The sequence below is a fragment of the Rhineura floridana genome, chromosome 7 (assembly GCF_030035675.1).
Source record: "Rhineura floridana isolate rRhiFlo1 chromosome 7, rRhiFlo1.hap2, whole genome shotgun sequence".
Classification (NCBI taxonomy): Eukaryota; Metazoa; Chordata; class Lepidosauria; order Squamata; family Rhineuridae; genus Rhineura; species Rhineura floridana.
Window position 1 is genome coordinate 3300311 of NC_084486.1, and position 15677 is coordinate 3315987.

Sequence of the window (15677 nt, forward strand, 5' to 3'; positions counted from 1 at the left end):
AAAAAATGTGTTTGCAAGAAACAAATTATTGGCTTCACAGAATTCAATAAGTCTTTCTCCTGCTTCATTTCTGTCTCCCAGGCCCCATTTCCCCACAATTCCTAGTTCTTCTCTGTTCCCTAGTTTTGCATTCCAATCCCCCATGATTATCAGCACATTTGGTTTTGGTGTGTGATCTATTTCTTCCTGTACTTGTGCGTAAAATCTCTCCAATTCCTCTTCTTCTGCATTTGCCGTTGGAGCATAGACTTCGATGATGGTTATGTTACTGGGTTTCCCGTTTAATCTCACTGATAAAACTAGTTCAGACCTTGTGGTATAGCTCTTAATTGTTTTTGCTACATCACTTCTCACTATTAAAGCAACCCCGTTTCTGTTTCATTTCTCATCTCCTGCAGAAAATATTGTATAGTTGCCTGATTGAAAATGTCCCATTCCCGTCCATTTTAACTCACTCATGCAAAGTATTGTAGTGCTGATACGTTCCATTTCTTGCTTGACAATTTCTAACTTTCTCTGGTTCATGCTTGTCATGGTCCATGTTCCTATTGTGTGTGTTGTACAACTCCAGACTCTCCTTTCGCATCTGTGCGCATCAGCCTCTGGGCTTGCTTTTGGCTTTGACCCAGCTGCATCATTAGTCACAGCGCTACTCGTACTTGTCCTTTGTTCTTCCCCAGTAGCTTTCTCTTAGCATCTCTTGTTCTTTCCCCCCCAGCATTTCTTATTTTCTGCTTGCATTTCTTTTGCCAAACTTTGTGTTCCTTTTTGTTCTCATTCAGACAAGACTTCCAGTTTTTGGAGGAACCCTTCTGGCCTCTAATAGCATCTTTGACTCTGCTCGTTAACCATGCTTGGCTTCCTCTGGGCGCTGATGGTACCTTTCCTGATCTGTAGTATATACTCAAGTTAAGCTTCTAATATTGTGTATCACATCTCTCTCATTTTTACTTCTTCATTCCCTTCACAGTCCTAAAGTTGTAACCTTTCCTCATAGAGTTGTTCCAGCTCCATTCTCATGTTGGTTGCCCTTTACACGATCTGTTTTAGGATGCAATGACCAGAACTACCTATGGTATGACTACGCTTGGCATATTGTAGATTTGCATAAAGGCAATATGATAGTTTTATTTTTACCCCTTTCCTAATGATTCACTAGCTATTTTTACTGAGCAATCCAGAATGCCCAAGATCTTTCTCTGCTCCTCCAGCACTACCTCAGAACCCATTGTTTTAAATTTGAACTTAATTTGTTTTGCCCCGAAGTGCATTAATTTACTCATATTTAAAATGAATGACATTTGCCATTTTAATTCACTCAGTTTGAAGAGATTCTTTTGGAGTGCTTTGTAATTGCTTTTTGTTTTTATCACCTGCATAATTTGGTGACATCCACAAATTTGGCCATCTTGTACTCACCTCTCACTGCAGATCATTGATGAAAAGATAAAAAAGCAAGTATAGAAACTGGAGGGAGCACACTTCTTACATCTCTCTAGTTTGAGAACTGTCCAATTATTCACATTTTCTGCATCTTATTCTTTTAACCAATTATCAATCCAGAAGAGGCTTGTCCTTTTTATTCTAATTTCAGTATGGTCCTTAAAGGGTTACAGATTTTTAACCTGGTTCTGAAAAGCTGTAAAATGCCAACCTTATCCTGGATTATTTTTGAGATTGCCGAGCTTCAAGGTGTTGATGCAATGAGATCCCAAATGCAGTGAGCCTGACTTCAAAGTTGCGGTAAGTCTGTGACTTTTTTGGGGGGGGGGAAGAAGACCACAAGCAGCCTGATATAGGCTGAGTTGTGGAGAGGAATGGCAAAGATTGTTTTGGTTTAAAGTCAGGACCTGCTGAAACAGAACCAGGGAGTCAAATGAATAACAAGACTTAAACGACCTTGTCTACGAGTTAACTGAAGGGTTGCATTTGCTCAAGTCTTGTGAGCACCTCTTGCAGTGTTATATGAAACAATGGCGTTCTTACATGATTAGTGGAGCCCTGACAATTGTGATGCACGTGTGTTTGCTTGTTGGTTTTAAAGACAAGGGATAAGAGGGTGGTAGAGACGTTGAATGGAAGATGTTGGAAGATTCAGGACAAACAAAAGGAAGTACTTCTTTACTCAGCGCATAGTCAAACTATGGAATTTGCTCCCACAAGATGCAGTAATGGCTACCAGCTTGGATGGCTTTAAAAGAAGATTAGACAAATTCATGGAGGACAGGGCTATCAATGGCTACTAGCCATCATGGCTGTGCTCTGCCACCCTAGTCAGAGGCAGCATGCTTCTGAAAACCAGTTGCCGGAAGCCTCAGGAGGGGAGAGTGTTCTTGGACTCAGGTCCTGCTTGCGGGCTTCCCCCAGGCCCCTGGTTGGCCACTGTGAGAACAGGATGCTGGACTAGATGGGCCACTGGCCTGATCCAGCAGGCTCTTCTTATGTTCTTATGAATCTTCAGAGATTTTTTTGTGTGGACTATGGAGAAGGGTTAAACATTCTCCATAACAAAACAGAGGCAAACATGAGGGTATTGGGGGCAGATGATTAAAAAAGAAAATAGCATAGAAGGGAAGCAAGCCAGCCCTTTCTATGCACAGCAGAATTCTGAGACATCATGCAATACCCCCACAGAAAGTTGTGTAGCACTCAATAATGGTATCAAAAAAGTGTTATGTGGATGCACTAAAGATGCAATATTTTTTCTGAACAAAATTAACACACACCTTCCTTTTGAATTCTTAAAAATCTAGCCTTGTGACAGGAATACTTGCGACAGGAATACTTTCTACAGATTGAACGAGACACATTCAAACACATTATTTGAGGCAACCATTTTATTGAGTAGAAACAAGATAGACATTGCAGTTTGGCTTTGGTGTCTGATTTTGGTTTGCAATTCATTTTGAGGAGAGAGGCAGGAAGAAGAGTTGTATTATCAAAAGGAGGGGCATTCCCTCTGAATGCACAGATTTCTGTATAAAAATTGCGGGTGTTCACTACTAGTGGTATAAAAAGGTCCACTGCCAAAGCATTGCTGAGCCTCCATTACTGCAAGGAGAATTCAGAGGCAGAAGACAGTGGCTCCTTGCAGAACATCAGCACTAAACCATTCATTTTGGAAACACAGTGATCACTTCATATCCTTCAGGTGGGGTGGCCCGTTCCCGAGCATGCTTCTCACAGTAGATGCAGTCCTCCACAAAGAAGTGCCCTTTTTGCTTGAGGTTGATTCCACAGTCACTGCATACGTAGCACTCTGGGTGGAGGTGCTTGTCCCGGAGCTTCAGAAATGCACCCCTGGGGACAAAACAGTAGCAGGGTCAAAGTTCAGGAAGGCCTTGGCTTTTATTTTATTTTATTTTTAAAGGAGAAATAATGATGAGGTTCACCATTCCTGGCTGGGCCTATCTAGAAGAGGTGCTCCAACCCACTCTTTTCTTAAAAATAATGTTTTAAAGATTTATTTTAAAATATGTTTTGGAGATATTTTTAGTGATTTGGTTGCTGCCCTGGGCTCCTTCTGGGAGGAAGGGCAGGACATAAATTTAATAAGTAGTAGATGCAGCACTGCTCAGGACAAGGACTTAAAACAGTTTAGCAGATGCAGATGTTCCAATCAGCGAAGCACATTTAAAAAATGTAACTGCGGAATATTCTGCTGCCATACAGGTACTAAAACTGGTTCCAGGCTATGGTCTGAAGGCACATGAGGCCAGCTCCCTGCTGAAACTAAGCAGGGCCAGGTCTGGTCAGTGCCTGGATGGGAGACCGCCTGGGAACCATATGTAAGCCGCCTTGGGTTTTGATCATGAAAAAGAAAGGCGGGGTATAAATGTAATAAATAAATAAAGCTCTTGGAAGACCCTTTGAAAACATGCAAGTACTTGAAAATGCAGACTTTGCTCTCAAATTCACGAAGGGCCTTAAATATGATAAAACTGAAGAGAGCAGGGCTTGGCAGTGCAGCCCCACGCCCCACCCCTCCGCAGTTTGTTTACATGCAAGCAGAACAAACACCTGAAAGGGGCTACTGAACACAGTGAAATAAGCATACTTTTATATCCTCATACAAAAAGATACACCCCTACTGACCCTAATTTAAATAGATCACAGGAATAGACTGTACTCCTGCAATCACCACGCCCTGTTAGCATCTTTGGGTGCAAACCAATACATAACTACTCAGAAGTAAGCTCCACTGGGATGAATGGAGCTTACTCCCAGGTAAATGTATACTGGACTGCAGCCTTAGTGTATTTGGCTGCCATTAGTTCACCCATTCACATAATATATTTCAGCCAAATGCCTCCCTTAGCCATTTTTTCAAAGCCAAGGATTATCACACAGCCTCTCCTCAACATGAAGGATGTTCCACACTATCAACCTGGCTTCAATCAGTGCACATGCTACTACTTACACAATGCCAGATCCACACTTTTCACAAACAGGAAGCTTCTGGGAATTTCCAATTGATGCTGCTATTTTGGTTGTTGGTGCTTTTACACTTCTAAATCCAGAAGTCTTACTGGGATCTCCTGAAAATATTTAAAATATTTAAAATATTTAATGGTTTTAAGTTGCAGGAGCGTAGATTCAGATTGGACATTAGAAGGAACTTCTTGACAGTAAGGGCAGTTCGGCAATGGAACCGACTGCCTAGGGAGGTGGTGGGATCCCCTTCGCTGGATGTCTTCAAGCAGAGGCTGGACAGCTATCTGCGGGAGATGCTCTAGCTGTGGATTTCCTGCTGTGAGCAGGGGTTGGACTCGATGGCCTACAAGGCCCCTTCCAACTCTATGATTCTATGAAAAAAACCAGTAGTATGGATTAGGAGAGATGTTTGGAGTATTAAATCAAGATAACGTCACTGGTCGTGCTTTTGATGTAGGAAAAATATTGCAGTATCAGAGATACTTCATCAGTGCCATGGTGAAGTAAAAAATGCATATGTCCAGCATCCAGTTTGAAGTATATGAGTGTAAAAAATTCAGCTCATCCCTTTTAAATACTCTGAAAAAAAGGTCCCATTATTTTAAAAGGGGCATACACTGAATTTTGCAGTTCAAATGCATATCCTTCCAATTTGCCAAGAACAACATGGGGGGGGGGCAGACGTGTTATAAAACAAATTATGTTTTATAATTGGGTATCCACACATATGCACAAAATGTGTAGTGAGAATCAGTCCTAAAAACACCTTAGTCTGGAATGAGGCAACATTCACTTGTGAGTAATGTTCAATGGAGAGTGGACATTTTAGTCAAAGGGCTTTCTTAGTAGATATATAAAGAAGAGAAAAAACATGAATAAATTTAGGCATCACTTGTAAAAATGATTCTGAGGCTACTGCATATAAGGGGGTATTTCCTGCTTTCAAATTTTGTAGTTTTCTTTTAAAAAATCTAAATCTCAGGGTATAGAAGTGTTTGAAAACATGGAGGAAACATCTGCCAAAAACGAGAATGCAAAGAAAGCTTCAGACGGGGCTTCCAATGACAAAAGGTTTAGCCATGCTTGATCGTATTTCTCTTCCTCCATAGATCCTAGTTTTTCTTTGGCTGCCTCCTCTACGTCTTTTACATATTCCAACAACTCTAAAAACAGAAGTCAGAAGGTTTGTACAAATACAATATGGAAATGTAAGCAAGACTGCAGGTTTTATTTTGAGAGTAGAACTTGAACCTTATTGTGCACTGTATTATTGCCTGGTCTGCTTTTACTTGTTCTCAATCCATGTGTCCTTGTGTGAAATAACCATCCTTGTATTAGCAGAGAGCCTGATTCTTCAGTTCAAAATAGGGAATAGCAGCTATACATATACAGTAGGGCCCCACTCATACGGCGGGTTATGTTCCGGTCCCCCGCCGAAAAGCAAAAACTGCTGAAAAGCAGAACTCATTGAATAGAATGGCGCGTGACACCCCAAAACCGCCATAAAAGTGGAACAAGCACTGTACGAGTGGGGCTTTAGTCTAATTGCATCTAACTGAGACAGCTGCACTAGTGAAACTCTGTAAAGTGAAGCACCGTAAAGTGGGGTCCTACTGTAACAAAAATGGAAGCATCTCACTGCAGTTTGCAGTGCCACAGACAGGTGGTGCTGCAAATTGCAGGGTGAACACTTCCATACACCCCTCCCCATGCTGTTCATGCCGCCTACCACCATCGACTCTGGCAAGCAGTCAAGGCAGCTGTTGCAGGCAGGCGGGTGAGCAGGAGGGCTGCCTAGGCCAGGTGGTGTCTATGTAGGAGGCCAGTGTGCAGTCTACACACACTGTGTGGTGGAGTTTGTCCGGGGGGGGGTGGCGGCAGCAAGGTGGGTGGGCAGGAGGCCAGTATGCAGCGGTGGAATTTATCCAGGGGAGGTGGCAGCAGCAGAACAGTCAAGGCAAGCGGTGGAAGATCACAAGTGGGCCCATGGCGGCCAACATACAATACCTGGAGGCAGTGGGAGATATTGCAAGGAGGGCTGGTGAGGGGAATGGGAGTACCTGAGTGTGGGGTTAGTGCACAAAGCACATAGGGCAAAGGGCCTACTTTAATAAGCTTTTAAAGAAGAAAACCTGGGTGCAGAGAGTTTGATTTATGGAAAGTGATGATGATGTAGGTAGATTTCCCCCTCCAATCAAGCAAGAATATTCAAATGGAATGTTTTCCCTTTGAATCTCCCTCTCCACCAACAAGTATTATGTATGCAAATTTCATTTTCTATTATCAGTGAAAAGTGAAACACAGCATTTAACACACACACACACACACACACACACACACACACACACACACACACACACACACACACACACACACACACACACACACACACAGAAGAACTGCCACAAGATCAGAATGGTAAGTTATCTACAGCCATCCCAAGTAGGACTTATGCAAAGCATGATACAAGACCCAGCAGAACTCCTTGGCAGCTGGGAGCCACAGCTTTCTGTAAGTTTAGAGTCTAAACAGCTGGGTGCAAACAGGCAGTTGGCAGCAGCCTGATTTCTCACCCCACCCCGTGCTCATTTTGCAGAAAGTAACTACTTCTTAATCAGTCTGCCAACAACGCAGAAACTACAGAAATTGTCATTCCTCACCAGAGGGAATCTTAAACCAAACTGGCTACCTATGAAAGGCAGCCCTTTTGGCAGGCTTGGTGCCAGGTTTCAGGATATGTGTTGGGCATTAGATCTACCCATACATCCAAGGACTATCCAGTCCCTTGGAACCTTTTTTGCTCATCTTCTCCCTGACATGCAGAGGACCTTAGGTTTCATTGCAGAGCCTAAACTGGGGCAGAAACGAGGGGAGACCTAATGTACAAGAAAAAATGTAACAAGGAGAAACTTCATTCTCAGAAGTGCCAATTGACTGAGAAGATTTACTACAGTTCAATGAGTTTCGGAACCTACAGTGCCTTGCGAAAGTACTCAGTCCCCTGACCAATGCTCTCATATTACTGAATTACAAATGGTACGTTTTAATTTCATTCTGCATGTTATTTTATTTTGAAACACAAACTCAAAATCAATTATTGTAAGGTGACATTGGTTTTATAGTTGGGAAATGTTCATAAGAAACAAAAAATTGAAACAAGCTGCTTGCATAAGTATTCAACCCCCACACATTAAATATTTGGTAGAGCCACCTTTCGCTGCAATAACACCTTTAAGTCTTTTGGGGAAGGTATGTACCAGCTTTGCACACAGTGTCGGAGGGAGTTTGGCCCATTCTTGGCAGATTTGCTCCAGGTTGTTCAGGTTGATTGGATGTCACATGTGGACCACAATTTTCAAAGAGCACCACAGATTCTCAATGGGATTGAAACCAGGACTTTGACTGGGCCACTGTAGGACATTCACCTTTTTGTTCTTGAATCACTCCAATGTTGCTTTGGCCTTGTGCTTGGGATCATTGTCTTGATGAAAAGTGAATTTCCTCCCAAGCTTCAGTTTTTTAGTGGGCTGAAGCAGATTATCTTGCAGTATTTCCCTGTATTTTGTGCCATTCTTCCTTCAATCTTAACATAATGCTCAGCCCCTGCTGATGAGAAGCATTCCCACATCATGATGCTGCCACCTCTATACTTCACTGTAGGGATGGTGTGCCTTGAGGCATGGCAGTGTTAGGTTTGCGCCACACATAGTGCTTTGAGTTTTGGCCAAAAAGGTCTATCTTGGTCTCATCTGACCACAAAACCTTTTCCCACATCACAGCTATGGCACACTCGTGCTTTCAGATGGTACTTTTGGAGTAACAGCTTCTTTCTTGCCACCCTCCCATACAGGCCAGTGTTATGCAGAGCTCTTGATAAGGTTGACAGGTGCACCATTAGTCCACTCCCAGCCACTGAACTCTGTGGCTCCTTCAAAGTGATTGTTGGCCTCTCTGTGGCTTCTCTCACAAGTCTCCTTCTTGTTCGAGTGCTGAGTTTTGAGGGATAGCCTTTTCTTGGCAGTGCCCGGGTGGTGTGATGCAGCTTCCACTTCCTGATTATTGATCCTACTGTGCTCACTGGGATATCCAAACACTTGGATATTATTTTGTACCCTTTTCCTAATCTATGCATTTGTATTACATTCTCTCTCACTTCTGTAGAATGCTCTTTGGTTTTCACTTTCCTTCAGATCCACAGCCTGACCAATGATCCTTCAACAGTGGGGTTTTTATCCTGACAATGTGACAGCAACTTAATGGTTCACAGGTGGAGGCCAATGGTAAGGTAATTTGTGTCCTCGATAGGGCAGTTTCTTTCATCTGTGTAAACTGGGAGCTTCCACAGCACAGGAGTTGAATGTTTATGCAGGCAACATGTTTCAGTTTGTTGTTTCTTACAAACATTTCCCAACATAAAACCAATGTCACCTTACAATATTTGATTTTGAGTTTCAGTGTTTCCAAATAAAATATCATACAGAACAAAATTACAATTTACCATTTGTAATTCAGTAATATGAGAGTCAGGGGTCTGTTTACTTTTGCAAGGCATTGTAGGTTCCTTCTTGAGGAGCAATTTTTAAAAATGTTTTATTGATTTTTTGGATAAAGCAGCTAACAATTTCCCCCCTCCTCTCACCCTCTCACCTTCCCAAATGTATTTAATAAACCATAGTAAGGTTAACCATAGGTAAATATAAAGAAGAGAGGCTAGACGTAACAAACTCAGCCCAGGATATCTCTCCATAGATGGCAGTGGCGCATGGTGTCCCAGACAGTTTGCCATAGTGGATGGTATGAAAAAGTTGCGTATGGGGTCTTTGATATGTCTACTTTGAATGAAGACTGTCTCATAGTTATGGATCAATTGGGGAAGGAATGCGGACAGCCAATCAGCTAGAATACCAGTAAAAAGTTTGGCATCCTGTCCTATTAGTGATATTGGCCAGTAAGAATCAGTCAATTCTGTGTCTTTGACTGGCTTTAGGAGCACTACAATTCTGGATTCCTGCCATGACTGGGGAACTGTGTCTCCAGTTAGGATTTAATTAAACAGGTGTAGTAAATGTGGCAATAAAGTGGGTCCCACCTTTTTATAAAAAATGCCTGTAAGCCCATCCATGCCAGGTGCTTTATGAGGCTTCCTTTTTTATTGCTTTTTCCAGTTCCTCAGGAGACATCAAGAATTCCTGATGTTCTCCTGATAGTTTAGAGATTTGTTAGTTAAATATTGCTGGATCAAGACCATATCTGGTTCTGTTGCCTTATATAGTAATTCATAAAATTCTTTGTTTTTCTTTTATCAATTTTATTCTCTCCCTGGTTCTCTCTCCCTGATTTATTTTTAAATAAGTTATGCCATTTCCTTCCATTTTTTCCTACGTCCAGATGCCAATAATTTTACGTTTTTATCCCCATATTCATAGAATTTTTGGTTCAGATATTGTAAGGATGTTGCTGTATTTCCCATATCCAATGTTTGGAGTTCTACCCTTTTCTGGGTTAACAGTTCATCTACCCATTTGCTCTTGATCAGTTTGTCATTATCTTCTAAGTCCTTAATATCTTTCATAAGCTGGTACCTAGGCCTTGTTTGTTTCTTTTTTGAGAAAATTATATTCACTAATAAATTCCCCTCATCCAACTGCTTTGAGGGTATCCTATAATAAAGCCTCTGAATGGTCTTGAGGGTGCTATGTTCAAAAAAATCTTTAATTTTTACAATTAGCCTGTCAATTTCTTTATATTGCATTACAATAGGATTTAGTCTCAAAGTTGGTGTAATTGGAGGCTCATGGTGAATCTGAATTACAGTCATCACTGGACTATGATGAGATAATAAGACAGGCCCCATAGCGGAGGTTCTGATACAGCTCGCCAGGTCAGAGGAGCAAAGCACAAGGTCTATCCTGGAGTATGATGCATGGCAGCTGGAGAAAAAGGAGAAATCACATTTGTCCTGGTTCATCAGCAGCCATGAGTGCACCAGATGGTGTTCATGCAGATATCCCAGAGCACTTGAATTGTACAGGTTCAACCTGTGTGCTCCATCCCTTCTATTCTTGCTCGGGTCTACTATCCAGTTCAGATCTCCCCCGAGTACCGCAGTGCCTTCTCGGAATTCCTCTAGCTTTTGTAACAAGGATTTTAAGAAGTATTTCTGTCCATAATTAAGGCAGTATATTGTGCCCACGGTAACCTTAGCAAGAAACAACAGGCTTTTCACAAGCAAATATCAACCCCCTGGGTCAGTTAAAACATCTTGAGTTTGGAAGGATGCTTTCTGTGAGATCCAAATCCCTACCCCTTTAAGCCTTAGAGAACCCTGGGGCTTGAAACCATTTGCCCCCAGAACTTGGTAGCAACAGGGTTGCTCTTGAGCTCTTCCTTTGGTGTCTCCCCTGGAGCATCGCCATGTCTGGGTGTTCCTTTCCTTTTGATCTGGTTGCGCAGTCCATTAACATTTCAAGGGCAAAAGGTGGTGCTCACTACGATGGAGGTTGTAGAAGCCTAGACATTACCTTGTACTGGTAACATTGTATTTGAAAATCATGTATGTTGGTTTGCAAAAAAATCCCAGATAGCCATCAATACAATACTGTATTGTAAACATAATAGCACTCTTAAACGCAGATCTGGGTTCACCAGTCCGAGGGGACATTTTAGTTTCTTGTTCTCTTTTTTTGTATTGCCATTCATAAAGGTCATTGAAATGGTGGCTGCTGATAATTCCCTCCCTCATTGTCTTCATCCTGGCATTCCTTGCTTCTATATAATTTTAATAAGGTCAGCATTTTCTGAGCATCTCGTTTTGTTGCCATTGTAATAGTAGTTTTTACCATGCAGGACAATGAGCTTGAAGGGGAAGCCCCATTTATACAGAATCCCTTCCTCTCTTAACTCATCTATCTATTATTTGAACTATTTCCTTTTTTGGAGTGTTTTGTCACATAGAACTTCAGATTTGGACTTTCACCTCTCTGCATACCAGTTCTCCCTTCTCTCTTGTCACTTTCATGATTTCGCAAGTGAGGAATGTGAAATTTTGGCTATGACATCTCTCAGGCATTATCCCCATCTAGGTCGAGGTGCTAGTGGTCTGTGGGCTGAAAGGTCCTCATGTCCTTGCCTTCTATTCATTCAGGGACCCCTCTTACCCTTGTATTATCCCTTTGGCTGTGGTCCTCCCATCACACTATTCTGAGTCGGAGTTCTGAGGTGGCTGTAGTGGGCTTCATAATGGCAGTCTTGTGCCTCATGCTGAGTTCTAATGCTGTGCCAGCTGTTTTCTTTGAAACCTCCGTTGTAAAGGAGGAAAATGCCTGCTTCCACTCGTTTTCCATTTCTGTTTTGAATTGTTTGAGAATCTCTGCAAAGGGCTCCCGGTCCTCCTTGGAGAGCTGCATGGATTTCTGTGACATAGTGGGGCCTTGATCTGGGCCATCTTTCACAGACTCAACAGGATCCCTTGCTCCAAAGTAGCTTTTGAGCTATTTTTCTTTTGCTTTGGATGATGCTAAAGTCATCTCCTGTACTCTGTTCAGAGTAGACGTTGGTTCCTTGAGCTTTATTAGGCTGAAAAGACCCTTTTATAAGAGGCTGAGGTGGGAGTCAGCAAGTTGAGCCACCATCTTAACTGGTGACATCATCACTCCCTCCTTCAGGTGCAATCTTAAACTTCAAAATTCAGTAGAATAAGCAACTTGCACAAATATTGCTGCCTATCTGGCACCATGAGGAAGACTGCCAAAAATATGGAAACATCAAAAGAAAGGCAGAGTGTTCAGAAATTAGAACTGCTTATTGTGATGATATGCTAGCAAAATGACCACCATTAAGACAAAATTGTATATGGGGGCAGAGGAAGAAGTCCAGACTTTCCCCTCTCCCCCCAATCTTGCTAACAGAAACTGCTACTCTGTCCCATATATCAAGTGGAAACACTGTCTGAGGAAGGTGCCCCACCTGTTGAATTCAATGAGTGCCATGAGCCTGCCCCCAATCTGAATAGACCAACACTGGATTTCTTGGCCATGTCAAAGTGTGATGACTATAACACTCACTCTTATATGGCCATATTTTAGATGGAATGAAAAGCTGAATAGGTTATAACAGGGAGTTGTGGAATTCCCTCCCCTCCTAGGCGTGTCTGGCACCTTCACGATACAGTTTTCGGCGGATGCTGAAGATGCACCTCTTTACCCTGGCCTTTGACACCCGAGACATGTGTTTTCAGGACCCTGCCCTCTTCTTGTGACTGTTTTTTGTTTTAAGTGTTTTTAATACTGAATTTTAAATTTTTGTAACCTGCCCTGGGACCTGCTGATGAAGGATGGGTAGTTAATGTATTACTAATAAAAAGTAATAGTAAATTTGCAGATGCGTTTTTTTAAAAAACATGAAAACATAAAACAAGAGTTTCACATTCTGCTTGCTCAGTCTCGAACCCCAGTTCCCATCTCAGCTTCCACTAACCCCACCCTGACTATCTCCATCCATCCCTAGTTCTATGGCTTCCCTCTATATTAAGTGCATAACACTTAACATATCCTTTAAGGATAAAGCACTTCCACAGTTGTAATCCTTCTAATACAGAGCCAGTGTGGCGTAGTGGTTAGAGTGCTGGACTACAACCTGGGAGACCAGGGTTTGAATCCCCACACAGCCATGAAGCTCACTGAGTGACCTTGGGCCAGTCACTGCCTCTCAGCCTCAGAGGGAGGCAATGGTAAACCCCCTCTCAACACCGCTTACCATGAAAACCCTATTCATAGGGTTGCCATAAGTCAGGATCGACTTGAAGACTGTCAATCCTTCTAAATAATCTGGCCTGGTGAGTGTGGAAAGCTTCCCTCCTCAGCCAAATAGCAGCTTTTAGGGCCAGTGGTGGTGGGAGGCAATCTTCACTGGGACTTCAGTGTGTAAAAATTAAACCACTCCCTGTGGTCCAAATCCTGATTCCCCTCCTCCACAGCAGCTATTTACACTTTGAAGAACATGAATGTTACTTTGTAACATATTTAGCATAATGTGTGCTTTTGCCCTACACAAGAGCTGGTTCAGATCATAAGCTTTTGTCACTTCCTCCAAATTTCCAGTCAAGTATCTGTTCTTAACTGTCCTTGTTTCTTAAAACAAAACCACCCACCCACACCCACTCTTCTTACCTTTTTCTTCAGATTCTAAAATTTCTTGGAGCATCAGGAATGAGGTGGATTGCCGGGGTGGCTCATTTGAATCTTGGTTCTCTTGCAACATCTTGTAAACTTCAGAGTCCCTGTTAATTACTAAGTTACTGGAGGGCTGGTTAAGTTGATCCAAGCTGAAAAAAATGAAAGCAAATGCTTTCAGTGGAAAAAAGCATTCAGCTGTACTACCAACATTATTTAGATAAAATACAGACACACACTGAAACAACTGGAGGTGCAGAGTGTATCTGCACAGACAAATTGCAGTGAGATTAAATCTACAACTGAATGCAGGAAAAGCCAAGCCATTGCCTCTTTAACAGGATTTTCTTGGCATTTCCCCTTTTTAGCTACTTTTAATTATACAGTCATACTAATCTTCAATTACTATTTTTTGGTCAGTTCTTCCAGAATGAAGCCTATGACACACACTCTGCCTACCACTCAGGCTGTTGGTCCAGACTTATGGGCCTCTCTGGGACTGTGTTTATGTGATCAGCGGTAAAGTACTCCAAATTAGAATGCCTCCATAAATCTTATCACTTTTCTAGATTTTACTTTTAGGCTTGCTCACAAAAGAGAAACCTACACACGCTGTACAAGACAAGTGAAGCTTGCTAATCAGATTTTCTCTGACAGCAATTGCTGCTCACCAAAGGCGAGCAAGCAATTAGTAAAAAGGGGGGCTGGCTTAAATTGCATTACTGCAGATGAGCATAACATAATTCAGCATGAATAAGTGTGCATAACAGCCACCCCCCCCACTCACAATGGATCCATGAGAATTGCTGTTAATATTTTTATTATTTATTTATTTATTTATTTATTTATTTATTTATTTATTTATTATTTGATTTATTATTTGATTTATATCCTGCCCTTCCTCCCAGCAGGAGCCCAGGGCAGCAAACAGAAGCGCTAAAAACACTTTAAAACATCATAAGAACAGACCTTAAAATATATTACAACAAAACGTTACAAACATTTTTAAAAAAGTTTTTAAAACATTATTAAAAAAACATTAACAAGCAATTCTAACATAGATGCAGACTGGGATAGGTCTCAACTTAAAAGGCTTGTTGAAAGAGGAAAGTCTTCAAAAGGCGCCGAAAAGATAGCAGAGATGGCGCCTGCCTGGGAGAGGCGGAGTCAAGAGGAACAGTAAGAGCCGATTCATGCATATTACTTGATGGACTTGTGACTCAAGTTGTAAGTGACTCCATGTTAAAAAATATCTGTGTTTGAGGCAATATAAGAGCAATAGTGTTTGACCTATGATAACTTATTCACTTCATCAAGTAATGAACTGTATATGTGTAAACCAGGTCTAAGAGGCAATTTCAAATGTGCCTTGCATAAATGTCCCTTCTGTCTCCTTTTGGAAGGCACAAGAAAGAATTACTGATTTCACTATGCAGATGACTTCTCACCACTAGGAGCTATCTGGAACACATATCAGCTGCTTGCACCTCCCTGGTTGCATCTGCATGTTGGATAGGGTCTAAACATATGCACCAAACCCATGCATTCTTTTACTCCCTCAAAACTGGGCAAAGAGATTGAGATCATATAGACTGGGCCACATCCCATAGGCCTCTGTCTGAAAAGTGACATCCGACATTACATGGATATCAAGCAGGCCTATGGTGGGAATGCCAGGGGATACAGCCGGACAGAAGGGTTCCAATCTTTCATCAATCATGGACACAAAATAGTCTATAGGGGTTGTGCCAAGCTCCTCATCTGTGCAAAGCTAATACTTCAGGAGGGGGGAAAATCTAGCAAAGCCACAACACACCAGCTTTATACAAATAGGGTCAGTCAGACTTGCATAAGCTTTTATTTATTTAAGAACATAAGAACATAAGAACATAAGAACAGCCTGCTGGATCAGGCCAGTGGCCCATCTAGTCCAGCATCCTGTTCTCACAGTGGCCAACCACGTGCCTGGGGGAAGCCCGCAAGCAGGACCCGAGTGCAAGAACACTCTCCCCTCCTGAGGCTTCCGGCAACTGGTTTTCAGAAGCATGCTGCCTCTGACTAGGCAGAGCACAG

The 15677-nt window shown here is 42.1% G+C and overlaps 1 protein-coding gene across 2 annotated transcripts in view; it reads right to left on the minus strand.

The window, feature by feature from the left end:
• Positions 1 to 2819: 2819 nt before the first annotated feature.
• Positions 2820 to 15677, minus strand: part of PDLIM1 (PDZ and LIM domain 1) — a 91141-nt gene continuing 78283 nt past the window's right edge. For both annotated transcript variants that reach the window (XM_061634689.1, XM_061634688.1), the window contains 3 exons: positions 13602 to 13756; positions 4421 to 4538; positions 2820 to 3300 (listed from right to left, as the gene is read on the minus strand). In XM_061634689.1, the coding sequence (XP_061490673.1) occupies positions 3114 to 3300; positions 4421 to 4538; positions 13602 to 13756 (460 nt within the window). In that variant the 3' untranslated portion in view covers positions 2820 to 3113. The remainder of the gene's footprint in view (positions 3301 to 4420; positions 4539 to 13601; positions 13757 to 15677) is intronic.